Source organism: Euleptes europaea, chromosome 18, assembly GCF_029931775.1.
Source record: "Euleptes europaea isolate rEulEur1 chromosome 18, rEulEur1.hap1, whole genome shotgun sequence".
In the NCBI taxonomy this organism is placed as follows: Eukaryota; Metazoa; Chordata; class Lepidosauria; order Squamata; family Sphaerodactylidae; genus Euleptes; species Euleptes europaea.
This window is the reverse complement of record NC_079329.1, coordinates 8876843-8904735: the sequence shown is the minus strand read 5'-3', so window position 1 is coordinate 8904735 and position 27893 is coordinate 8876843. Positions and strand designations below refer to the sequence as shown.

Here is a 27893-nt window from a genome sequence, read left to right as displayed (position 1 = left end):
AACCAAAATGGTTTCCTTAATACTATTAGCTTCTTGGTTGCCAGACAGATGAAGGTCTTCTTCATCCCCCCTTTTTTTCCTATCCCCTCCTGCCCCCCCCAAAAAAAGCTTATTTTCCTCACTGGCCACTTAGGCTAGTAACTCCCCCAAGAAGATAAATGGACTTTCCTTCCCTCGCCAGTCCCTCACATCCTCTTCAGCTGCACACCCACATGTAGCACATTCAACACATGAACACATGAAGCTGCCTTTGAGTCCATCCAAGTCAGTATTGTCTACTCAGACTGGCAGCGGCTCTCCAGGGTCTCAGGCAGAGGTCTTTCACATCACCTACTTGCCTGGTCCCTTTAACTGGAGATGCTGGGGATTGAACCTGGGACCTTCTGCATGCCAAGCAGATGCTCTGCCACTGAGCCACAGCCCCTCCCCTAAAATGAACACATGAAGCTGCCTTCTACTGAATCAGACCCTCGGTCCATCAAAGCCAGTATTGTCTGCTCATACAGGCAGCGGCTGTCCAGGGTCTCAGGCAGAGGTCTTTCACATCACCTATTTGCCCAGTCCTTTAAACGGGAGACGCCGGGGATTGAACCTGGGAACCTTCTGCATGCCGAGCAGATGCTCTACCGCTGAGTTATGGCCCTTCCACTCCACCCCCTCGGGTACTGCTACCATTAGAGTTGCCAACTCCAGGCTGGGAAATTCTTGGAGATTTGGGGGCACAGCCTGGGGAGGGCAGTGTTTGGGGAGAAGGGGGACCTCAGCGGGGTATAATGCCATAGACTCCACCCTTCAAAGCAGCCTAGGAGAACGATCTCTGTCGTCTGGAGAGCAGTTGTATTTCCTGGAGATCTCCAGGCCCCACCTGGAGGTTGGCAACGTTGCTACCAGCCACTCATAACCATCTTCACTCACCCATCCATGCCCCACTTCTTACCTTAGAGGACTGCATTTTAAACCACAGCAAACAGACCATCAAAACCCCACATTAATTTGCAGAAAGAAAGCGCACGCTGTATTTACACAACAGAACATTATTGCGTTTGCAAACATGCAGTGAGCTACCAGCACCGGCTGAAGCCCTGCTCCTGAACAGCCCCGGGTGGCTTCCGAAGGCTGTCATTTCCCAAAACCACCTCTCTAATCCACACCAAGGCGGTGGCATTCGAAAGGCCGCAGCAGGCTGGCCCTATGTGGCTTGACTATGTGGCTTGACCTGGACTCCGTGTTCTCTGCCCTTCCCAAAAGCAATTTGGCCGTCCTCCAAAGTAGCCATTTTCTCCAGGGGGACAAATCTCTGTCATCTGGTTGTAATTCTGGGAGCTCTCCAGGCCCCACCTTGAGAAGGGCTGCCAACCTCCAGGTACTAGCTGGAGATCTCCTGCTATTACAATAGAGATCAGTTTAAGTTCTATTCAAACCTCCAGGTAGTAGCTGGAGATCTCCTGCTATTACAACTGAGCTCCAGCCGATAGAGATCACTTCCCCTGGAGAAAATGGCTGCTTTGGCCATTGGACTCTATGGCGTTGAAGTCCCTCCCCTCCTCAAACCCTGCCCCCCTCAGGCTCCACCCCAAAAGCCTCCTGCCGATGACAAAGAGGGACCTGGCAACCCTAGGCCTGGCAGCAACCTCTGGTAGGGTTGCCAAGTCCCTTTTCGCCAAGGGCGGGAGGTTTTTGAGGCGGAGCCTGAGGAGGGCGGGGTTTGGGGAGGGACTTCAATGCCATAGAGTCCAATTGCCAAGGCGGCCATTGTCTCCAGGTGAACTGATCTCTATTGTAATAGCAGGAGATCTCCAGCTAGTACCTGGAGGTTGGCAACCCTAACCTCTGGGGTCTTGATATCACCCAACTAGCATGATTCTACTAGGCCTGGCTGCTTGCTACTGTTCAAAAGCAGCCACCCTATGAAAACCAGTGTGGTATAGTGGTTAGAGCTTCAGAGCAGGGCTGGGAGACCCAGGTTCGAATCCCCATTATGCTGTGGAAGCTCATGGGGTGATCTTGGAACAGTCATATACTTTCAGGCTAACCTACCTCACAGGGTTGTGTGTGCGGACAAAAAGGAGGAGAGGAGAATAATGTAAGCTGTTTTGGTCCCTACTGTGCAGAAAAGTGGGGTATAAATGAAGTAAATAAATAATAAATATAGCTGAAGGTGGGAGGCAGATAAAAGGTAGGTTGGTGAATGGCTGAGGAGAGAATGAGGCAAGGAAAGGGGAGAGGATATGGGGGTTGCCAGGAGGGTGAGAAAGAGGAGATAGTGGGGGAGCTGTGGAAATGAAATGCCTCCTGCAAGTCCTTGCGGGTTCCCAATTGTTAGGCTCTATTAGGGGTTATTACAGCAACAAAACAGTTTTATTTTCTTTTATGACACATGAGATCGTACGTGTGGCATAAGACGATGGTGGTGGATGGAGCCTGTACCTGGCCCAGAGACAAGTACATTTTCAACACATATTCCCACCACCAGGAAGACCGGGCTTCTGGCTTTTTCGTTCAGCGGCGTATTTTCAGGATTTCATGCCTCCGGGTCTGGCTCTGCACAAAAATGCTCACGTGCAAAGGAGGCAGCCAAGCCCTGCCTGAAGATGGAAGAATGATGTGCTATTTTTCTTTTTAGCAAGGAAGGGAAATCTTGCTGGAAGGGAAAACCAGGAATCAGTTACCTGCCCCTCCTACACACCTCAAACTTCAATCATCCCTACTTTTTTGTTGCTGTTGCAGTCAAGTTGCAGCCGACTTATGATGCCCCTTGGGGGGTTTCAAGGCAGAGATGAGCAGAGGTGTTTGGCCATTGCCTGACCCTGGACTTTCTTGGTGGTCTCCCATCCAAATACTAACTAGGGCCGACCCTCCTTAGTTTCCAGGATCGGGCTAGCCTGGGCCATACAGGTCAGGGGAACCATCCCTATTAGGGTGAATCAAATCCTGGACCACTGTCACAGTCTTGAATGGCCTGCGCCGATTCCCTCTTCCAGCCTTCTCACTATGGTCATTTATGCCTGGGTATTTTCACTCACGTTCACCCCCCGTCTGTCTCGGTTGTTCCCTGGAGTTATGCATGAGTTTTCCCTCCATTAGAGATGACCTTGCTGCCAGCCCTCACAGATCCTGGGACTTTCCCGTTCCTCTGTTAACCCGATTCTTCCCTCTCCCCTGAACTCAGCCCCAGTGAAATTCCCATGCATGAGGCAAAGTGCGGGACACGCAAGCTTAGTTTCACTTACAGCCAATTACAAAGCAGCATGTCCAGAGGTGGGGATTCAAACACTTCCTGCTTCCTCTGAGCTCTTTCTGAGCAGGAGAAAACCTTTTTAAAACTGAGGCTTGGATTTCTCCCCGCCCCACTCCTTTCAGATTGCTCCGTTTTTTGTGTGTTGTTGTTCTTAAAACGCTTTTTTATGTGGCAATTGGGTTTGGGGGAGAGGAAGTTTATCTCACAGTAAGCATTGCGAAGTAAGCTAATTACAAAGCAGCATTTCAAAGGGCAGGGACTTGATTTGAGCTTGGGGGCTGCTGGTGCAGAGATTCCCAACAGGAAAGCGTAGATCCAGCCAGCAACGAACCTCAGGTAAAACGCCCGTGCATAAATGACCTATGACTGCATCCTCACATCAACTGAATATCGCGCCATCACCGTGCCACAGTGGTCATTTGCAATGCGCAAGCAAGAGAGCCTAGTTGTGAATGACGGCTTGTAGCCCAACAATACTGCAAGATCCAGTGGTACCTGGATGCCAACCTGGCCTACTGGAGGACCAGACCCTTCATATCATGGGCCTAAAGCAAATATTAAACTTATAGAAGGATTCCAGAACTGAGTGCCTAAGCCAGGGGTATCAAACATAAGGCCCAGGGGCCGGATCCGGAACAACAGCCTAGGGTTGCCAGGTCCCTCTTTGCCGCTGGCGGGAGGTTTTGAGGGGCGGAGCCTGAGGAGGGCAGGGTTTGGGGAGGGGAGGGGCTTCAATGCCATAGAGCCCAATGGCCCAAGCGGTCCTTTCCTCCAGGGGAACTGGTCTCTAATGGCTGGAGATCAGTCGCAATAGCAGGAGATCTCCTGCTAGTACCTGGACGTCAGCAACCCTACCACTGCCTCTTGTAGCACCTCGCGTTTTGCTATCGCAGGGCACTGGCATTCTCACACAGGGAAAAAAGAAAGAGCAGTTGGGTTTACTGACCCTGAAGGGGATGTGCACAGACCCCGTGTTTCCCGCAATTAATGCTGACAAATCTGTATAGAACCATTCACAGTTGGACACAACCTCCTCCTCCGGAAATTAGGCAGTTTCAGATTTGGGGGAGGTCTTTCCACGGATTTCCTTGAAACTCTGGCCGGGATTTCCTTCCCTCCCTCTCTGTCGGGCGGCTATTTCCCAGCATGCCTCTGGGTGTCCATCTCCTTCAACCAATTGACGGTCCGGTCCCGGCTCTCTTCCCAGGTGTAGAGCGGCTGATAGCCAAACTGCCGCTGGGCCTTGTCGGTCTTCACAGTGAAAGTGGTGCTCACCACCCTCAGGGTGTAGGGGTTGAGGATCGGGGCATAGGCGAAGAAGGGCTTCAGCACCCACTGCAAGAGGGCGTTGAACCATGCCATGCAGAAGAGGAGCCAGAAGGGCAGGAGGGGCCGGGAGCCCAGGAGGCGGAAGCTGCAGGGCCCCAGAAACTCCATGTTGAACTCCTCGTAGCTTTTGTATGGGGAGTGGTCGTAGCAGAAATATACCTGGCCCCCAATGGCCAAGGGGATCTCCTGCATCTTTTGGGCGGCCAACACATGCATCCAAGCCACGTTGCCTGCACGAGGGGTGGGGAGAAGATGGGAGGACGAGGAAACAAAGCTTTAGCTATAGAATGAGGTCAGAAGAATAGTTGAATTGTGGAACTATCCTGCCACAGGATGTGGTGATGGCTGCCAACTTGGAAGGGTGAGAGATTCAAAGCAGAGAAAAGGAAGTATTTTTTCACACAACGCATAGTTAAATTGTGGAACTCTCTGCCCCAGGATGTGGTGATGGCTGCCAGCTTGGAGGGCTTTAAGAGGGGAGTGGACATATTCATGAAGGAAAGGGGTATTCATGGCTATTAGTTAGAATGGATACTAGTCATGCTGCATACCTATTCTCTCTAGTATCAGAGGAGCATGACTATTATCTTGGGTGCTGTGGAACACAGGCAGGACGGTGCTGCTGCCATCGTCTTATTTGTGGACTTCCTAGAGGCACTTGGTTGGCCGCTGTGTGAACAGACTGCTGGGCTTGATGGGCCTTGGTCTGATCCGGCAGGGCCTTTCTTATGTTCTTAAGGCTTTAAGAGGGGAGTGGATGTGTTGTCATGGCTACTAGTCAAAAGGAATACTAGTCATGATACAGACCTGATCTCTCCACTATCAGAGGAGCATGCCTGTTATGTTAGGTGCTGTGGAGCACAGGTAGGATAATGCTGTTGCAGCTATCTTGTTTGTGGTCTTCCTGGAGGCCCCTGGTTGGCCACTGTGTGAACAGACTGCTGGACTTGATGGGCCTTGGTCTGATCCAGTATGGCCTTTCTTATGTAATCCTCCTTGGTTTACGAAAATAAATGTTGGGGGGACACATTTGCCCCACACTCTGGCCCCGCTTCAACCCAGAGTTTAGGGCAGAAGCAAAGTGTGCTAATCTCCTCCCTCCAACTCAATGATTTCTTGGCTCTTTCACTCTCTTTCTTCCTTCTGCCCTGTCTTTGTTCCAACCTACAACAGAGAACCCAAATTTCTTTTTGTTCCCTCTGTTTCCAAGGCAAGGCTAAGCTGGTCTCCCTGCCATCGGTCGTCCCACACCCCTTCTTCTGTATAGCTGCCACTTGTCACTGAGGAGAGAGCCGTAGCTCAGTAGCAGAGCAGCTGCTTGGCATGCAGAAGATCCCAGGTTCAATCCCCGGCATCTCCAGTTAAAGGGACTAGGCAAGGAGGTGATGTGAAAGACCACCGCCTGAGACTCAGGAGAGCCGCTGCCGTCTGAGTAGACAATACTGACTTGGATGTACCGAGGGTCTGATTCAGTATAAGGGAGCTTTGTGTGTGTGGGGACAGTGCTCAGAGGAGCAACAGGTGGTGCGTCAAAGAGGCGCACGTGGCTCAAGTCACCGATCACTGATCTAAATCCTCCAGGAATCTCCTAGGCCGGCTCCTTGCAAAGAACTCTGCTGTTAGCACACGGCTGTCTTTTCCAGGGAAGATAAGGCATGCATTATCAAAAGGAAGCCCCGAAGCCGTCGGCGTGGGTGACCGCGGGGAGACGTCCCTGCACAAAAGGCCTTAGGAGGGAACCAAAAAGCTCTCCCCTCTTGCATTTTCAGAACCTTCTGCAAGAGTTTCAATTGAAGGCTGAGGGTCAGGAACATAAGAAAGGCCCTGCTGGATCAGACCAAGGCCCATCAAGTCCAGCAGTCTGTTCACACAGTGGCCAACCAGGTGCCTCTAGGAAGCCCCCAAACAAGACGACGGCAGCAGCACCGTCCTGCCTGTGTTCCACAGCACCCAAGATAATAGGCATGCTCCTCTGATACTAGAGAGAATAGGTATGCAGCATGACTAATATCCATTCTAACTAATAGCCATGAATACCCCTTTCCTCCATGAATATGTCCACTCCGCTCTTAAAGCCCTCCAAGCTGGCAGCCATCACCACATCCTGGGGCAGGGAGTTCCACAGTTTAACTATGCGTTGTGTAAAAAAATACTTCCTTTTCTCTGCTTTGAATCTGTCACCCTCCAGCTTCAGCAGATGACCCCGCGTTCTAGTATTATGGGAGAGGGAGAAAAACCTCTCCCTGTCCACACTCTCCAAACCATGCATAATTTTATAGACCTCTATCACGTCTCCCCTCAGCCGCCTTCTTTCCAAGCTAAACAGCCTTAAGCATCTTAACCGCTCCCCATAGGACAGTTGCTCCAGTCCCCTGATCATTTTGGTTGCTCTTTTCTGCTTGTGTGCGCGTGCGCAGGCCGTCGTGACTCACCCACGTAGACTCTGCCATGCTCGGTAGAGGCCGGGATGGTCCGGATCACGCAGCGCCTCATGGCCAGCCCTTTCTCGTAGAACTCCTTCATCAGAGGATGTCCCTCCCCGTAGATGCCTGTCGGCCGAAGGGCACAGGTGACCAGCTTCTTCCCGCCCTGGATCTGGCAGAGGAGAGACAGAGAGGGGCGTGAGCGGCCATTTCCTCCAGGTGGACTGATCTCTATCGGCTGGAGATCAGTTGTAGTAGTAGGAGATCGCCAGCTAGTACCTGGAGGTTGGCAACCCTAGTCTCCCCGACATATTTCTTATGTTAAAAAAAACAGCCAGGTGGGAGGGGATCTGCAGTGCATGAGGAAGTGGGGGGGACTTAACCCTTTCCATCTTGCATAATTTTCCTGCTGACAGCCTGGGGAGGGGAGGTTCCTATTACCCCAGTGTCTGTGAGGGGGAGGGACTGGTACCCATATCATACACCCCCATCACGGCTGATAGCACCCTGGGGGATTTTTATTACGAAAACAAGGTCCAAAAGAAAGGGTGAACCTCTCTCTCTCCCTCTCCCCATGCATCCTAGCCCCCAATCCACAAACGGGCTTGCTCCAAGAAAGCTGGGGGGGGGGCTTTTAAGGTGCCCAAAACATGGCCCCAATTCAACCCTCCACCGGAGAAGCGTCTGGCTTACTGGCCGCCCATTGGCTTCAATGACGAGTTTCTCGGCCTTGGCTTTGCTAGCTGGGTAGGGCTCCTTGTTAATGACTTCATATTCGGCGTCTTCGTCTTTCCTGCAACAAAGCACAAAAACAGACGCGCGCACACAAAATCTTTAGAACATGTTGTTTTTGACTGTCAAATCTACAAACATATTCGGGAGGCTTTGATTGCTCCTATAATGAAGGGCTCGCCAGGGAAGAATGGAATGTTTTACCTTTATACCATGTTATCAGATAAGAATCAGGAGTTGACTTTTAAGGTGGCAAAATTTGGCTGGCTGATCTTACTGAAGTACCCGCATATTTATTTATTTGTTTTGTTTTTCACACTGAACCGTCATTCAGGAAGTGACTGCGAAGCCGGCACATACTTACTTCGCATTTCTTAAGAGCCCCTTTAACGCGACCTTTTGTGTTTGCTCCGCCCCCACACCGAAGAATCCCCTCAAGGAACCATGCCAAATGACAGCCGCGTGTTAGCTATGCAAATGGCGGTTGGCTAATGGAAGGAACGAAGGAGCAGGCGAGTGGAGGGGGGTGGAATTTCTCCTTTTGCGTCGGGACCGTGAATAAGCATTTTAAAGGTTGCATTTTTATAAAGTGCTTTGAGCAAGCATCAAAATTGACCCTGCTTAAAGGGCTAAAAGCAGTTGTTATTATTATATATCTTCCTTTACTCATTTTAATTTTTAAAATATATTATTTTATCTTATATTTTAGTGGTGACGAATGATTATCAATCATATGGAGTCTGACTGATGATACGATATTTATATTTATAACCTATGTCATACTTTTAATTCTATGTATATAACAGCATTCTGGTCTAGGAACATAATAAATATCTGCTAACTACTAACACACAAAATCAGAACCTGCTATCCCAAGAAGAAAAGCCAGATCCTCCTCCTCACCACTATGGTCACAGCTCAAGTTAAGAAAATAAGGCACTACAATAGATTTTGGTGTGGTTGAGTCAACTGCAGTGTCTGCTAGATGGAAAATACAGAGGCGACTAGGCACAAGGCAGTCTTAGCCAATGAGCAAGAGGGGCAGCTGCACTGGGCCCCACACTTGGGGGCCCAAACTGCCCATGGCCCCACCCCTATGAAGGAGGAGTGTAAGAAGAAAAGCAGCTTTCTGCTGCCGCTGGTACCTGTCCCATCTGGGGCACAGGCAGGTGGCTTCCAGCCAGCGTGGAGTAGTGGCTAAGAGCGGTGGACTCTGATCTGGACAACCGGAGGCTTGATTCCCCACTCCTCCACATGAGTGGCAGATGTTAATCTGGTGAGCCGGGGTTGGTTTCCCTACTCCTACACATGAAGCCAGCTGGGTGATCTTGGGCTAGTCACAGCTATCTCAGCCCCACCCACCTCACAGGGTCTCTGTTGTGGGGAGGGGAAGGGAAGGGGATCATAAGCCGGTTCGATACTTCCTTAAGTGGTAGAGAAAGTCAGCATATAAAAACCAACTCTCCTTCTCCTCCTCCCCCCAACACACCAAACTTCCTAGCTTCAATGGCAACTTTGCACGTTTTTAGAAAAGAGGGACGCACAGATGTTTTAAATCAATAAAGCAGTGCCTTTAAGGCAGGGGTGGGGAACCTTTTTTCTGCCAAGGGCCATTTAGATATTTATAATATCATTTGCGGGCCATACAGAATTATCAACTTAAAATTAGCATTCTTGGGCAGTCCTAGCAGCTCCATAGGTAATGACTCTTCTTCAAGGCAGAAAAAAGGTTCCTTTTCTTGGCAAAACAAACTCACATCCGCCTTGAATAAAGGCTATTGCTGTCTGCGGGAGGGGGCAGATCACCAGTCTTAGATCCTTCTGAGCTAGAGATCTGCCAGGACCCACGAAGGGCCAGACCAAATGCTTTCGCGGGCCTTATACGGCCCCCGGGCCTGACGTTCCCCACCCCTGCTTTAAGGGGAGATGGGTTATTAGGAGTTAATATTATTAGAATATTAGGATTATTATTAAGGGGAGACCTGTGCCTTTAAGAATCCTTCCTGGGTCATCACCACCGTTACCTTTACTGTGAGCTGCTGTTGACATAGTGTTGCTAGGGAGGACCCAGGAAAAGCCCAGCTGACTTAGCCAAGGCAAATACCTGCCAGAATAGGGAAGGGGGGGTGAGAGTTTCCGTCTAGACATTAGGAAGAACTTTCTAACACTTAGTGCAGTTCCTCAGTGGGACAGGCTTCCTCGGGAGGTGGCGAGCGCTCCTTCCCTGGAGCTTTTTAAGAAGAGGTTAGATGGCCATTGTCAGTAATGCTATGACCTTAGGCAGATGATGAGAGGGAGGGCATCTTGGCCATCTTCTGGTCACTAGGGGTGTGGAGGGGAGAGGTAGTTGTGAATTTCCTGCATTGTGCAGGGGGTTGGACTAGATGGCCCTGGTGGTCCCTTCCAACTCTATGATTCTAAGCAAGGTCCGGTGCACAGGTGGATCAGGCCAGAAGGGAGCTCACCTCAAGTTCCTTGGAGGAGGCAGTGGGATAAAAATACAAGAGACTGAACAGCGGGCAGAGCCAATACCTGTAGAATGGGTCTCCCTTGGCATTCGGCCCCACAACCTCCATGGTGCTGGTGTATACCAGATACTGGGTGCCTTGAGTCACACATGCTTCAATCACGTTCTGGGTCCCTGTGTTGAAACAGCAGGGATCAGTGGAGAAACACAAAAGACGCATAAATCAAACACCCACAGACTTTCCTTTACACAATCCCATGCTGAGGGGCGGGGACACATGAAGGTCAGCGTCTCTGCCAAGCTGAAGACCAGATGCTCAAATGGTTTACATGTGCCCCGAAGGCAGAGACGCTTCTGTGGCTGGTGTAGGCCAAGGAATCTGGGGGTGATCTTAGCCTGCTTGAGATACCTTTGGCAAATGAAGCAATTCTTATGTCTTTGGTTCTTGTAGGTTATCCGGTCTGTGTAACCGTGGTCTTGGTATTTTCTTTCCTGACGTTTCGCCAGCAGCTGTGGCAGGCATCTTCAGAGGAGTAACACTGAAGGACAGTGTCTCTCAGTGTCAAGTGTGTAGGAAGAGTGATATATAGTCAGAAAGGGGTTGGGTTGAGCTGAATCATTGTCCTGCAAAAAGTATCAAAGGCAATGTGCTAATAATTGTCCTGTAAGTATCGAGATAATGTGCTAATGAGGGTGTGGTATCTTCTTTCCTAACGTTTCGTCAGCAGCTGTGGCAGGCATCTTCAGAACCATCTTCAGAACAAGAACCCAGGGTGTGGTATGTTAATATGGAACCAATGTATCCTAAAGTGATCTGTTAATGTGTGAAATCCAAAGCTAATCTGCATGGCTATTGTGGACTGTAGTCTTTGTTAGTCTGGAAGTTTTCAGGACAGGAAGCCAAGCCTGAAAACCTCCAGACTAACAAAGACTACAGTCCACAATAGCCATGCAGATTATCTTTGGATTTCACACATTAACAGATCATTTCAGGATACAAGGGTTCCATATTAACATACCACGCCCTCATTAGCACATTATCTTGATACTTACAGGACAATGATTAGCACATTACTCCTCTGAAGATGCCGGCCACAGCTGCTGGCGAAACGTCAGGAAAGAAAATACCAAGACCACGGTTACACAGACCGGATAACCTACAAGAACTAATGAACTCTGACCGTGAAAGCCTTCGACAATAATTCTTATGTCTGTTTTGCCTTGGCGAGGTGTTCTGCTTCAACTAGCTACAGGGTGGGCGGAGAAGCTGCTACGCAATGCACAAAATTTATATCCCCACCTCCTGTTTCGTCCTGCCCAGGCAGACTGGAAAACTAGGGTCTTCTTGAATTTCATCGGGCTGCTCACGTTTCCCAATACTGAGCTTTTAAAAAGAAAGGTAACATTTTCGGCACGTGCGGCCCGCCCGCTGTGACGGTAGACACAAGGAATGCATTTCCCTGGGTGATGGCTTCAGTCAGTAAGGATCGGGTGGGGAGGAATCCTGGGTTTCAGTTTCCAGTGCTGGGAGGGGACCGAATTTCCGAGAGAGGGAGGGAGGGAGAGAGGGGGGAGAGGGAGGGACGGAGGGAATCCAGTGGGTTGTGGCATGCTGAGTCATGAGGGGAAGGGCAGTAAACTCAGTTTTAGAGCATCTGCTTGGCATGCAGAAGGTGCCAGGTTCAATCCCCGACATCTCCAGTTAAAGGGACTAGGCAAGAGGGTGATGTGAAAGACCTCTGTCTGAGACCCTGGAGACCCCCTGCCCGTCTGAATAGAAAATACTGACTTTGATGGACTGAGGGTCTGATTCAGGAGAAGGCAGCTTTGTGTGTTCAATATTATTTGGGGAGGGGCTGTGGCTCAGAGGCAGAGCATCTGCTTGGCATGCAGAAGGTCCCAGGTTCAATCCCCGACATCTCCAGTTAAAGGGACCGGGCAAGCAGGTGATGGGAAAGACCCCTGCCTGAGACCCTGGAGAACCGCTGCCGGTCTGAGTAGACAGTACTGACTTTGATGGACCGAGGGTCTGATTCAATATAAGGCGGCTCCACGTGTTCATGATTACTGCGGGGTGGAGCACAGTGATTAGAGCAGGGGGAGGTTGATTTGGGAAGGGGGTGGAAACCCTTCACCCCTTCAAGGAACCTGTTTCCACATCACATGTGCCCACTGACGAACCTCTGACTCCTGGGTTAAATCCCATCAGGCCAGTTTCCTCATTGCGAAGGACAGTTTGGGTCCAGGGTCCCCCCCCCCCTCCTGTGTAGCAGACGCACACATGTCCCTCACGCACCTGCCATGATCCCCAATTCGGATCCTGACTGTGATTGCCGCAGTCGTGATCCGAATCGGGCACCTTGTGCACGGGAACCAAGAGCTTGCGTGTTGCTGTCATAAAGGACGGGGACCCAGAACTGATCTTGTGCGCTCCGTAACGTGGAAATTGGCCCTTTAAGGAACGGGGAACAATCAGAGGAAGTCATCCGCCTACACAGATGCCAAGACTCTGCACCTGTTGCAGGCGATTCCTCCTCTGGAGAAGCCAGCAGTTGCATCATGGGAATCCATCTCCTAATAAGCACCAACAGAAACCGGCTTTATCTCGGAGAAAGATGCAAACAAGTTAAGGGCTGGCTCTTTGAAAATGTGTTGTTGCAGATGTTTTTGATACAGTTGCCTGACAATTGCTTTGCTCCTCCCAGGACACATCTGGCACTGGTAAACAAAAGGAACATCCTCAGCATGGAAACTATTCTGGTTATTCCTGGCTCACTTCTGCCTGGATCCACTTCCCGTCATTAAGCTCAAGAGGGTTTCCCAAAGCCCACCCCCCCAGGCTGTTTTCTAGCAACCCGAGAGATCCATCTTTCAGAGGGCTGCTAAGTTTTACAGAGAGGAGGGGCACCTCAACGTTAATGTAAAACATGAAAGACCTAAAATAGAAAACAGAGGTGTTTAAAGGTTACTTAGCTGTTAATTTTTAAGCACAGCCAGCTTTAGGAGCACTGCTGGGGAAATTAAATGGTGCCTGCTGGATCAGGCTGGTGTCCCATCTTGTCCTACATCCTTGCCCAGGTCCTTGTTCTGGAGAGCCGGCCAATAGGGTGGAGAGGCCAAGGCCTTCCCCTGCTGCCACCTCCCAGCACTGGTATTCAAAGGTTTGCTGCTCCTGTCCATGGAGGCTCCCTTCAGTCATCGTGGCACTGATGGACCTCTCCTCCATAACTCTGCCTAACCCCCTTTCAAAGCCACTCAATGCTTGTGGGCCATCACTATCTCCATTGGCAGTGAAGTCCCACAACTTCGTTACTCATTGAGTGAAGTGGTATTTCTTCTTCTCCATCCTAAATCTATTGCCCTGTCGACTTCATAAGCCAGCATGGTGTAGTGGTTAAGAACAATGATTTGGAGCGGTGGAGTCTGATCTGGAGAACCGGGTTTGATTACCCCACTCCTCCACATGAGCGGCAGAGGCTAATCTGGTATTTATATGCCGACTTTCTCTACCACTTAAGGAAGAATCCAACCATCTTACAATCGCCGTCCCTTCTCCTCCCTGCAACAGACACCCTGTGAGGTAGATGGGGCTGAGAGACCTCTAAGAGAGCTGTGACTAGCCCAAGGTCACCTAGCTGGCTTCGTGTGGAGAAGTGGGGAAACAAATCCAGTTCACCAGATTAGCCTCCGCCGCTCATGTGGAGAAGTGGGGAGTCAAACCTGTTTTTCCAGATCAGAGTCCACCGCTCTTCACCACCACACCACGCAGGCTCTCTGTGATGGAAACCGTTGAGTCTGAACTGAAATTCTGAGTAGGGGTCAACAGCCGCTCTGTGGAAAAGCACTAGCAACACAGTCGGTTTGACCAACAGGAAGGAACAGGGAGAATGGAGTAGGGCTACGGCGTTTCTGCCTTTAAACTGAAATGGGTTATAAATGTCAAGTGTCCGAGTGCCCGTCTGGGCCTCCAGTTCCTGGGTGGCCGCAGACAGATACTCCACTCCCTCGGGAAACACAGAGGCGGCTTTCGTGCAGCTGGAACAAACAAGAAAACAATGGCCACATTCCTCGGCCATAAAAGCGCTGCCTTGTCGGGAGGCCCCTGGTTTCCATCCGGCTCTGTGATAGGTAGCCAGGAGGCCTCTAGCCTAAACAATCGAAGGAATGCAAAGAAGGAAAGTAGGTCAGCCTGAAATCCTTTCCCCAAAGTAGCAACTATTTCATATGTTCACTTATTTGCTCAGAATCTGACTTAAGGTACGTATCTCTAATCTAAACACATATGCACGTAATTCCCCTTTTTTCCCCAGACGGGGACCCAAAGCGTCTTAGACCATAGTTTTCCTCTTTTATCCTCTCAACAACCATGTGAGGTAGGTTAGGTTGAGAGTGTGCGTCTGGCCCAAGGTCACCCAGCAAGCTTCCATGAGAGAGTGGGGATTCGAACCTGGGTCTCCCAGGATCCTAGCCCAACACTACGCCGCACCAGCTGTAGCCTCCTCTCCCGAGATGTGAGAGAGCATTAGCTTGAGGTGGTACCTGGGTCCAGAAGTAGAACTCAGCTGAGAAAGATGGCCCTAAACCACCCTGAGAGATGGCTATTGAACAGGAGAAGTTACCAGGGGTCTACTTTCCTTAAAGTCGCCTAAAGCCCACCAAGAAACCCCCTTCCCTTAATACCAGACAGGTTGGGGGAGGTGGTCACAGCATAGTGAGCTATGCGCGGCTCTGCATGTGGTCAAGATTCGAGTCCGGCAGCACCTTCGAGGCCAACAAGATTTGGGGGGTATGAGCTTTTGAGAGACAAAGCTCCCTTCGTCAGATACAAGGCACAATGGAGATCTCTGCGTCTTTATATCCCAGTCAGAAAGTGGGAGGCGCATTGCAAAAACCAGTTCCAGTGTCAAATGAGCCCGTCTGCAAATGAGCATTTTGTCGTAACTTGTTTATAACTTTCTGCCTATCTTCAAAGCAGAAGTTAAATAAACTGCGGATAGAGTAACAGCCTTATCTTCGCCAGGTAGCAGATAGATTAAATGAGAGTCGTGAGAACAAAGGAAAGTGTGAAACCAGTGGAGTAATAAGAGAAGATCTTATAGAAGAATATAAATCACAACTGAATAAAAAAAAATGGGTGTTTCTTTGCCTTTCAACATGGGCAGACTCTCTTGTCCAATTGGAGTATCTCAGAATCTGCCAAATAATTCATTGAGGGGTAAGGCATTACGTCTGGCCAAGAAGAACCGTCTTTGAAAGGTTGGAATGGTAAAATATTCCAGATAATCTGGAAGCACTGGAAAAGATGGGTTGCTCTGTCCCCAGAAGGAGGGCGCACATTTCCTTTTGGCATCACCACATAGTTCAAGATGGGCCCTTCGTTCTAAACCTGTGAGTATCTTATTCATTACTGAAAGAAGGTCTGAGGGAAAACTTGGATAGGAAATCTGAAAACCTGGAAGTCTGTCGCCTACTATCTTCATCCAAAAAGCATTGCAAAAGAAAAAAGATGCACTGTACTTTTGAATCCTGACTCTTTTCTTTGCAACACACCTCCCGCCTTCTGACTGGGAGATAAGGACTTAGGGATGTCAATTGTAACTCGTATCCGATGGAGCGCTGACTTTCGAAAGCTCACACCACCCAAAATCTTGTTGGCCTCGAAGGTGCTACTGGACTTGAATCTAGCTCTGTCTAAACACTCATTTTAATCATTCTAAGCACTGGATCTAGTTCTTGGAAAGGATTACCATCACCCACTCGGAAGAAATCTTTCAGCAGCTGGCATGCAACGCAACCCAGCTGGCTTCCCCTCCCTTGCCCTTTTCCAAGCTCCGGCTTCCCGACTGTCAGATTTTCCCTCCCAATTACCTCGAGAAGCAGCTCCTATTTCCCCCACCACATAAACTTGTTTTCATTTAATTTTCCACAGGATAAAATGACTTATTAGGCTGACAAGAGCAGACTTCATTTTTTTTCCCCTAGAAAAGATGCCATTTGGGGGCATTCGGAAGACAACAAAAATTAAAAGTCTGCAGAGACCGTCCTTTGAGGCAGAGAGGAAACCCGCTGGCAGAGACACAGTGACGAACCTGTGCCTGGACTTTACTACTTCAGTCTTGCGGGGTGGGTGGGGGAGAGCTCACAGAATTAAACGCTTTCCCATGCAAAATAAAATTCCCTGCATATAGGAAACTCTCAATAGAGGATCGTAGTATAGCCCTCTCCCCAAACCGCTAGCTTTCCATACGCAAGTAAGTAATACCAAAAATAAAAAAAGAGCATCCAATGTCAGTCCACACCTGCAGCCTGAAATCAGATAGTCCAGAAATGGGTTAATCATCGCACCTGTTTGGTAGATTCACACCGAAGTCCCTTATACTGCATACCCCTCCCCTTTACAATCCCAGCCTGTATGGGGCTTTACGAACAGGTTAGGGGATTCAGCTTCAACGGCCCCTCTCCCAACTTCAGTCATGGCATCTTGGCCATCTTCTGGCCATGGAGTAGGGGTCACTGGGTGTGTGTGTAGGGGAGGTCGTTGTGAATTTTCTGCATTGTGCAGATGGTAGGACTAGATGACCCTGGTGGTCCCTTCCAACTCTATGATTCTATGATTCATGGGGAAAGGCCCACATGTTATGACATGCTCATTGGCTACTAGCCAGAAAGTCATTGAGCATGTACAGAGGGCCTTTCCTCCACTTGCATGTAAACACAACCATAATATCAGGGCAGATGATGACACACAGACAGGCGAGAACATAAGAAAAACCATGCTGGGTCAGACCAAGGGCCATCAAGTCCAGCAGTCTGTTCACACATTGGCCAACCAGGTGCCTCCAGGAAGCCCACAAACAAGACGACTGCAGCAGCATCGTCCTGCCTGTGTTCCACAGCACCTAATATTATGGGCATGCTCCTCTGATCCTGGAGAGAATAGGTATGCATCATGACTAATATTTAAGGAAAGCCATGCTGGTTCAGACCAAGGCCCACCAAGTCCAGCAGTCTGTTCACACAGTGGCTAAGCAGGTGCCTCTAGGAAGCCCACAAACAAGACAACTGCAGCAGCATTGTCCTGCCTGTGTTCCACGGCACCTCATATAATAGGCCTGCTCCTCTGATCTTGGAGAGAATAGGTCTGCATCATGACTAGGATCCATTTTAACTAGTAGCCATGGATAACTCTCTCCTCCATGAATATGTCCACTCCCCTCTTCAAGCCTTCCAAGTTGGCAGCCATCACCAAATCATGGGGCAGGGAGTTCCACAATTCAACTACGTGTTGTGTGAAGAAATACTTCTGTTTATCTGTTCTGACTCTCCAAACAGAACCCCAAGCATGCTAGAAATCTAATCTGATGCGAGTGGGCTGCCAACTCCAGCTTCAGAAAAGCCGGGCGATTTGAGGGCAGTGCCCACGGAGGGCAGAGGGGGCTCAGGAGAGATGAGAAGCCATACATGCTGCCCACTGAAGGTGTCGTTTCCTCCAGGGGATCTGCTCTCTGTAGTCTGGAGATCAGTTGCAATTCCAGGAGTCGTCCAAAGGCCCACCTGGAAGCTGGCAACTGTATTTCTCTGCAAGGACCCTTCCCGTACGTTTTGCGCTCTGGGACCAGACGGCCTTTGGGCTCCCACGATTCCTACCGTGCGTGTTGACCTCTACGATTTTCGACGGCGGGAACCGGCCCCAGACGTCCACCAGGCTGGCCGCGTGGATGACCACGTGGGCTCCTTTCACCGCGGCCTCCACTTCCGGCAGGTTGCCGATGTTCCCCTTGATCAGGGTCACCTTATCTGTGAGAAAAAGTTTTAAAAAGAAGGTGGGGCTTCACACCGGAAATGGCAGCGGGGACGGGTGAGTTGGGAAACGGACCGAGGAACGAGGAAAACCAGCACCATCTCGTCCTCAATGGGCCAGCGTAGTTGGGCTTGTAACCTTTCGCACATTGATAACACAGTTTTCAACACATGAAGCTGCCTTACACTGAATCCATTTCCATTTATTTACTAGCTCCTTTGACCAAAGGTCTTGAGCTTAACCATAACAACAATACATAATACATAAAACAGAACAACACCAAATAATCAATTTACAATACCCAACATATAGAAAGCTGGACAGTGAAGAAAGCTGATAGGAAGAAAATAGATTCCTTTGAAATGTGGTGTTGGAGGAGAGTGTTACGGATACCCTGGACTGCCAAAAAAACAAACAAACCAGTGGGTTATGGATCGAATCAAGCCTGAACTGACCCTAGAACAGTGGTTCTCAACCTTTTTTGAGTCGCGACCCCTTTACAATTGCCAAGTAACCTGTGACCCTCGTCACATTTGCATAAATTTGCATACACGTGCATAAATGACATTTTCAATAGGATAAAGAAAACACATTTGTTTTTTGGGCAGTCCAGGGTATCCATATATATAATTACTTTAAATTTTAAAGTTTAAAACAAACAAGCAAACGGTACTACCACCTGTTGCGCAGCTGCTGTGACTGGGTGGCGCGGGAACCTTTCCTGGCACGGAGGAAAGAGTGCCTCTGAGCATGCACTGCGTTCCTTGTCCTCCCCTCTCTCCCCAAAAACCCTTCCAAGCAGGCCGGGCCTCTCGCAAGGAAACCCCCTCTCTTGTGACTGGGACACTGCTTGTGCACAGGACTGCAGTTATCCCTCAAAGCGGAGCTCCGTTTAATCACCTCGCGAGAGCGAAGGGCCAGGAAAGAGCCAAGGGCCCCTTATCCCGCTCGGACTTTTCGTGCCTTTTTCTCCCGTCCGCCAGTCACCGCTCCTTCTGCGCCTCACCGAACCTGCGCGCTCGAGGGGGAAATCCCGAACTGCGCATGCACCTCGACTCTCTCCCTCTTGGCCTTGCCAGAGTGGAACTGATGACTCAGGGCAGAAAAGCGAAGCCACACTACAGACATGCGCGCTTGGATTCCAGGCTGAAGCTCCCGCCCCACCCGAGCGCGGCTAAAAGTAAAAACAACGTGGCTGTAGCGGCCTCAAGGGGGACTGCCCTCTTCTCCTCCGAGACCTGAACTGGCCGAGCCAGGGGAGCTTCCTCGGCCTCCCACACATCCTGCCGCATCATCCGCCTGGCACAGGTGCGACCGCGCCCAGGGCTGGCCTGCCCACCTCTCAGCTGGGCTACAGCTGGTGTGCGGTGGCACGCCGCCGCGTCTCTGCAGCCCGGCTCCTTTTGGCTGTTGGTCGGCCAGTTCCTCACCTCTCTGCTTGGGGTCTTCCCTGCCCTCGCGGACAGATCAGGGTTACAGGACGTCTGGGTTAGTCCTGGACAGCCCGGGATGGGGGCTGTCCCAGAACAGTGGCGGCGACCCCCCAGAAAACACTCCGCGACCCCCTTGGGGGTCCCGACCCCCAGGTTGAGAACCACTGCCCTAGGAGCTTGCTGGGGGTCATTTTAGCTTCTAAAGCTTTTAGTCAGCTTGCTGGGGGTAAAGGGAAGACGACTGGGGAAGGCACTGGCAAACCACCCTGTAAAACAAAGTCTGCCTAGTAAACGTCGGGATGTGACGTCACCCCACAGGTCAGGAATAATCCGGTGCTTGCGCAGGGGACCGTTACCTTTTACCTACTAAAATGAAGACTTTGCCTCCAGTGAAAACAAAGATTTTCTTCACCTCCCTTGCCTTGTGATGCAGCAGATACTTCCCTCCGTACCTTGCATCATTTCAGCAGCTCTGGGCAATCCTATTTGCAAGAGTGTTAGCACAGAGAAGCTGAACTGACTGCATTCTTTAGAGAAGGAATGAAGGCCAAGAACCAGCCACTCGCGTAAACAAAGCATTCCTTCCAGAAATAGCACTACCCTTTTTACCCACACAGGTATTTCCCTGTGATACTACAAAACTACAAACAGCATGGTGCAGTGGCTAAGAGGGGTAGTTCAGAGCGGTGGAGTCTGATCTGGAGAACCGGGTTTGATTCCCCACTCCTCCAAACGAGCGGCGGAGGCTAATCTGGTGAACTGGATTTGTATCCCCACTCCAACACACAAAGCCAAAAGCCCCGTGGCGCAGAGTGGTAAGCTACAGTATTGCAGGCCAAAGCTTTGCTCAGGACCTGAGTTCGATCCCAACGGAAGTTGGTTTCAGAAAGCCGGCTCAAGGTTGACTCAGCCTTCCATCCTTCCGAGGTCGGTGAAATGAGGACCCAGCTTTCTGGGGGTAAAGGGAAGATGACTGGGGAAGGCACTGGCAAACCACCCCGTAAACAAAGTCTGCCTAGAAAATGTCGGGATGTGACATCACCCCATGGGTCAAGAACGACCCGGTGCTTGCACAGGGGACCTTCACCTTTTTTTACACACAAAGCCAGCTGGGTGACCTTGGGCTAGTCACAGCTCTCTTCGAACTCTCTCCACCCCACCTACCTCACAGGGTGTCTGGTGTGGGGAGGGGAAGGGAAGGTGATTGTAAAAATGGTAGAGCAAGTCGACATATAAAACCCAACTCTCCTTCTTCTTCCTGGGGACTTGGGGTCAGTGTCTGGGGAGGGCAGAGTTTGAGGGGAGTGACCGCGATGTTGCAGAGTCCCACCCAGAGGTTGGCCACCAAACCCGATGAGCAATGCTGGTGATCTCCGAAATTTCCTCCCTCGCTTTGCGGTATTTGGGGGGAAGCCAGATAGGGCCAAAGCTTTATTCTATTGTGCACTGCAAAGCCTTGCCGGGACGCTAGAAGGGGATCAACATTTCGTCACCAAAGCTCGCCCGTCGCCCGTTCGTGAAACCCAATAGCCGATGCCTGTTCCGAAGAATCTCTGCTCTTAAAAAAGAGACCGGCGGTGTCTCACTTCCTGCTGGATGTTTTGAAGAAATTAAGTAAGCCAAGTCGGAACTAGAAATTCCACCCCCGCCCCTTAATAGTCAGATGGTTGAATCAGCAGGACTCTTTTACACTAAACAATTCATTGTAAGAATACACTTTCTGCAATATTTTTTTTAAACAACACTCCCATTCAAGCAAGGAGGCATGTATGTGGATGGGGGGGGGGGATGGAATTTGGTGGAGGGTACGCCTGTGAGCCCCACATTTTTCACACCATCTTCGGAAAAGCCACAGAACCACCAAATCATAAGGGACCCTTAAACCTTAAGACTAGCGTTGCCAGGTCCCTCTTTGCCACCGGCGGGAGGTTTTTGGGGCGGAGCCTGAGGAGGGCGGGGTATGGGGAGGGGCTTCAATGCCATAGAGTCCAATGGCCAAAGCGGCACTTTTCTCCAGGTGAGCTGATCTCTATCGGCTGGAGAGCAGATGTAATAGCAGGAGATCTCCAGCTGGTACGTGGAGGTTGGCAACCCTACTTAAGAGTGAGCCCCCAAAATGGAGAGACCTGGTGTAATTTCATTAAGACAATGGGGGGAGGGGGAATTATCTCCTCCCCGATAGGTATTTATTGCTTAGTTATTACAAACTTACTTGTTTCCAGGAATATAAGGTTGCCTACATATTAGCCCATTTGAGGCACAGTTAGAGCGGTTCCTCAGTGGAACAGGCTTCCTTGGGAGGTGGTGGGCTCTCCTTCCCTGGAGGTTTTTAAGCAGAGGCTAGACGGCCATCCGTCAGCAATGCTGATTCTATGACCTGCCAAAATGGAGGAGAGGCCCTTGGCCACAAGAGGAGCAGAGATGCTGCCTCAGCTATAGCCTGTCCTTCAGCCAACACCTTGGGGGGCTCTCCTCAGTTTTTGAGGCTCCCCCACACTTTCCTGTTTTCTCTGGCTTGCCACCATCTACGCTAGTCACACTTGGGCAAGCCGGAGCTATTTTGGCAGGGAAGGAGCTGGCTGACTGATACGGCCGGGCGCAAGCCAGGGAACGCAGCTCAGCCCCTTCTTGGGGCCAACTCCTCCGCCCAATGCAGTCATGCATTCCCTCCACAGCGACCCAAGGAACTTCACAGCAGTAGAGAGGAGCTGCCAAGGGTGCCTGCGGACATTTTAAACTCCCTCCTTAGTGAGTGGCTTTGTCTGTGTGGACAAACTGCTGTATTTGCGGGACTCTGCCGTTTTGCCCGTATGGCATCTGACTGGAAGAGTTCCATGGCTAGGGGTTGCCAGCCTCCAGGTACTAGCTGGAGATCTCCTGCTATTACAACTAATCTCCAGCCGATAGAGATCAGTTCATCTGGAGGAAATGGCTGCTTTGGCAACTGGACTCTATGGCATTGTCAAGGAACCAAGGTCCCCACAATCCCTTGTGTTCTTATTCTTTGGTTCAGGCTTTATTGTGATATCAGCTCCTAAGCAGTTTGGAATGCAATCGTTAATTTACAAGCCTGGGAACAGTTTCACTTTTGAGAGATAACACTGATGTGCCTTATGGCTTTGCCTCCCTCCTAAATTGGAGCCTCCTTCGTAAATTGAACGTCATTTTGTGGCTAGGAGAATAGCTCTTCCAAAAGTGCCTTATCTTGTCACCTGGTGATTTGGGGACTGCTTCACACCCACTCATCAAAGACAACCTTTTGGTCGGTTGTCTTTGATGAGTGGGTGTAGTGGTTAAGAGCAGTGGTTTGGAGTGGTGGACCTGAGAACCAGGTTTGATTCTTCACCCCTCCGCATGAGCGGCGGTGACTAATCTGGTGAACTGGATTTGTTTCCCCACTCTTACACATGAAGCCAGCTGGGTGGCCTTGAGCTGGTCACAGCTCTCTCAGCCCCACCTACCTTACAGGGTGTCTGCTGTGGGGAGGGGAAGGGATTGTAAGCTGGTTTGATTCTCGCTGACGAGGTAGAGAAAGCTGGTATATAAAAACCAACTCCTCCTCTTCTTCTTCATATCCATCACCTGGGTTATGGTTATTCTCAGATTGGGTCTTTGTGAGCTCACCCCACCATGGTTTCGGGGATAAAGATAGCTATTCTAACCTTAGCAAAATGTGGTGTCTTGACATGCCAGCAGGCATGGAGGCCCACCACCTTTTTGATATCTCGATATTCTCTTTAGGGCAGAACGCTGCCACTTTGAATGTTGGGAGCCTTACTGAATGCTGAAACGCTGCAAAAACCTTTTGTGGAACTGGTAAAACCTTTTTTTTGTGCCCTGGCTTTGCTTTGCTTCATCAGATGCATGAACCAATGACATTTATACCCTAAAGTTGCAGACTTTAGAGGGGCTGGGGAGAGGGGCTGGGGAGAATGATGTTATAGAGAGGGGCCTGTTTCAAACAGTGTCTAGTCAATATTCCAGTTCACACTGGACTTAAATGTTCATCTTTAAAGCAGGAGTTCAGTGGGACCTTTGTGGTGTAGGAGGAGGATTTAATTCCTAAGCAAAAAAGAAAAAGAAAAGGGGGAAAAAAAGAATCCCCCACTAATCTCAATTCATCACAATTCGCGCCTGTTACTCCCCCCACTCGGCACCCAAGATCAGCTTTCAAGCAGTAGCCTTTTGAGACGTTTCAAAGCTTTAGGCTGTTCAAAACATTCAGATGTTGCTCCAGTCTTCCAAAACACACTTCCAACCCCCCCAGATACACACGCGCCATTCATTAGGACTCTTAGCCTCCCAAGAGGAAAAACGTCAGCAGCTGTTGGTAAAAGCCAAGAAACTTGACCGCTACCGGAGGCTCTTCCAAACACTGGATTGCGCATCAAAATAACGCAAACTGCCTCTGCTCAGACTGGTTTCCCCCTAGAATCCCCACGCCAAGCAAATTGCTAAGATTAATAACAAGGCTTTAAGATTTATTCCAAAGAGGTAGCCATGTTAAATCTATTGTAGCAAAATAAAACAGGCCCCCACACACACATATCTCCCCCCTTTGGCGATTTCCCCTATAAAAACTTGGAATCTAATTTCCTCTCGATAGCTTCTGCAGAAGTGAGCTCTGGAAGCTCAGCCTGGAATAAACAGGCTGTGAAGTCTCTTAAAATGCTGCTGGACTTCAGTTTTATTTTGCTTAAGATCTAGGGCAGGGATTGAACCACATGAAGCTGCCTTCTACTGAACCAGACCCTTGGTCCATCCAAGTCAGTACTGTCTACTCAACTGCTTCTCCAGGGTCTCAGGCAGAGAGGTCTTTCACATCACCTACTTGCCTAGCCCCTTTAACTGGAGATGTCGGGGATTTAACCTGGGACCTTCCGCATGCCAAGCAGATGCTCTACCACTGAGCCACGGCCCCTCTTCCGCAGAAGTTGTCTGGTAAGCAGGCCTAGATGCTTCCTTCTCTCCTACCTAATGGCTCTTGTAGCTACACTAGGAGCGGGGCACGATTCTCTATGTACACCTTCCAGCCCCTATCAGTGTGGGTGGGTCTTTGAGGAATAATGTCATGGGGCCTCTGGGGTGGGGGGCTGATCTACCATTTCATGACAGGAGACACTTTCCTTATTGAAGAGCGTGGCTTTTGGGAAAATGTCAGCATCTTCTAAAATCTAGAGCCACCGTCTGTGACTGCACAAACTGGGTTTATCTCAGATGCTGGTGTATTTGAGGGCTGACTCACACGTTACAGCCAACCTAGCCAGTCTGAGTAGACGGCTGACCTCGATGGGACCAAGGGTATAACGCATTCCCATTCAGTATAAGGCAGTTTCATTGGTGATCTTACTACTGATGGCACCAGGGTTCCGCAGCACTCAGTGTGGTCAGAGGAAATAATGGCACCTGGGGATTCACTGGCAGTAGGGAGCAATCAGCATCTAGAGTGGGAATAAAATAGGACACAAGGTCCTAACTATGACCACTTCCTCCCCAGAGGATCCTTCTGGCAGGGTCCAGACACAGATGGATGTTTCTGCAGATCTCAAATCCATTCATTTGGCACAGCCAAGAAGCACAATCAACAGGGTACCCATGCACTGCCAACCACAGTCAACAGGGTACCCACGCACAGCCAACCACAACCAACAGGGTACCCACGCACAGCCAACCACAACCAACAGGGTACCCACGCACAGCCAACCACAACCAACAGGGTACCCACGCACAGCCAACCACAACCAACAGGGTACCCACGCACAGCCAACCACAACCAACAGGGCACCCATGCACAGCCAACCACAACCAACAGGGCACCCACGCACAGCCAACCACAACCAACAGGGCATCCACGCACAGCCAACCACAACCAACAGGGCACCCATGCACAGCCAACCACAACCAACAGGGCACCCATGCACAGCCAACCACAACCAACAGGGTACCCATGCACAGCCAACCACAATCAACAGGGTACCCACACACAGCCGGCCAAAGGATCCCTGTGGTACCCAAAGGTTTATGGTGGATGCAAAGCTCTTACCTTTGTCCAGCTGCTGTATGCTTTCATCCAGATTCAAGTCGAAGACACGCACTTCGGCAAGGTCGGGCTCTTTCTCCAGAAGCATCTGGACCAGATGTTTCCCCAGAAACCCACAACCGCCTGTCACTAGGTAGATCTTGCCTCCGCTTGCCGACATGATTCGTCCTGGGGGCAGAAAGACAGAAGAAACCATGTTGTTTGGATAGGTGGGAGAAGACCAGGAGAGGACCACCAATTGCGGAAGGACCATGCAGGAGAAGTTGGAGCTTGGTGTATATGTCTAAGAGAGTCTACAAAGGCTTGTCCTTGGGCCAGACATTCCTGTTCAGCTTAACCTACTACCTCATAGGGTTGTTGAGACGATAACATGGAGGAGGGGCGAACGGTGTTGTAAGTTGCTTGGAATGTGCATTGGAGAGAAAAGCAAGGTATAAAAAGATTTAATGGTGTAATTAAATTTAATTAATATTAATATTTAATTATGTAATTGGGGAGGGGCCATGGCTCAGTGGTAGAGCATCTGCTTGGCATGCAGAAGGTTCCCAAGTTCAATCCCCGGCATCTCCAGTTAAAGGGACTAGGCAAGTAGGTGATGTGAAAGACCTCTGCCTGAGCCGCTGCCGGTCTGAGTAGACAATACTGACTTTGATGGACCAAGGGTCTGATTCAGTAGAAGGTAGCTTCATGTGTTCATGTGTAAGTAAGTATATGTAATTATGTAAGTATAAAGAAGCAATTATCTTCCCCCTCAGTTGTTTAATACAATGGTAGACAGAGGAAGAGAGAGAGAGCCTGTTGGGAAATAATGACATCCATTTTTGGCTTCTCTTTCTATCCCGGCCTCCACCTTGCCATAGGGCCAGGGCGTATTCGTATGGGCCTGTAAACAAGTCAATAAAACTAGCAGGACCACACCTGACCTCATCTTCACTGAGAAGGAGGAGGAGGAGGAGGAGGAGGAGGAGAAGAAGAAGAGTTAGTTTTATACCCTGATGTTCTCTACCTTTATGGAGATTCAAACAGGCTTACAATCACCTTCCCTTCCCCTCCCTACAACAGACACCTTGTGAGGTAGGTGGGGCTGAGAGAGTTCTAAGAGAACTGCGACTAGCCCAAGGTCACCCTGCAGGCTGCACGTGGAGGAGTGGGGAAACCAACCAAGTTCTCCAGATTAGAGTCCACCGCCCCTAGCCACTACACCACCCTGGCTCTCTGAGAACAGTCGTTCCCTGAGAGAAGCCTCACCCTATATTGGTCCACCAGACGAATCAGTTTCTACACAAATAGGTCGGATAATTCCAGTAATTTAAACCTCTTTGAAATTGCCCAGGGCTACATCTGAGAGGCATCTTTCTTCCTTCTTCTGTATTTGGAAATATTCCCAAGACTCTGAAGCACCACCCCTTCACCTGCCATGACTATTCGGGTAATACACCTAAAACCTCCGCCCCTTAGGCCTCCTTTCCCTCTTCCCAGACCTGGAAGAAAAATGATCTCCCACCAAATAGGGTTTTTACCTGCCCAGGATCACCCATGAGCCGTGAGTTCCCGGTTCTGGATACAAAGCGAATGTCTCTGCTGCTCTTCCCCCCATCAGGGACATTTCCCCGTGGTCACCCCCGCAGACTGCTCCGGGGCTTCCTTTTGATTATGCATGCCTTTCCCGCCCATCAGAGGTCGCCTCGCTCCCCCCGTGTGTTTTGCCCGGGTTTTCCAGGTGCTGTTTTAGCCAGAATCTGGAAAATGTGGGCAAAACGTGCGGGGAGAGCGAGGCGACCACTGACGGGCGGGAAAGGCATGCATAATCAAAAGGAAGCCCCGGAGCAGTCGGCGGGGGTGACCGCAGGGAAACGTCCCTGCATAAAAGGCCCATGTCCAGGTGCTGGAGGGAATAATTCACTCAAGAACAGAGCTGCTGCCGTTGCCCTGCGGAGTTTCCCCCCTGCAGTCCTCTTGTATATTTTTTTAAAAAGCAAAATTTAAGAGAGAAGAGGAATCCTTGATGAAAGAGGGTTACTTCCAAGGTTTTTTTAAAGTTTTTAAAAAAGTTGTAAAAGTTTTCCCCCTGCAGTCCTCCTATATATTTTTTTTAAAAAAGCAAAATTGGAGAGAGAAGAGGAATCCTTGATAAAAAAAAAGTTTTAAAAAGTTTTAAAAGTTTTTTAAAAAGTTTTTTTTTTTAAAAAAACTAGTAGGATCTAGTGGTGGGGAGGGAGACTGGCATCAAAGGATTTATGAAGAATATAGGATCAAGGGAAGGGTGTTAATTGCCCTGGGGGGGAAGACTTCCCTTTTGGCTCACAAAGGCAGAGCAAGGGGAAGGCAGGAGCCCCTCCCTCACATGTTGCTGTCCTGATCTGAATCAGCACCCCCCTACCCCGCAGCACTTTAAAATGGAGTTCCCACAGGGAACTCGCAGCTGCAACA

General features: G+C 50.0%; 1 protein-coding gene across 1 annotated transcript; it reads right to left on the bottom strand.

The window, feature by feature from the left end:
* Positions 1–4372: 4372 nt before the first annotated feature.
* HSD3B7 (hydroxy-delta-5-steroid dehydrogenase, 3 beta- and steroid delta-isomerase 7) lies at positions 4373–25625 on the bottom strand. The gene is made up of 6 exons (XM_056863811.1): positions 25467–25625; positions 17837–17986; positions 10255–10363; positions 7684–7783; positions 7000–7162; positions 4373–4797 (listed from the first exon to the last, which is right to left on the bottom strand). The coding sequence occupies exons 1-6, from the start codon at positions 25621–25623 to the stop codon at positions 4373–4375; spliced, it is 1104 nt and encodes a 367-aa protein (XP_056719789.1). The 5' UTR covers positions 25624–25625.
* Positions 25626–27893: the final 2268 nt, after the last annotated feature.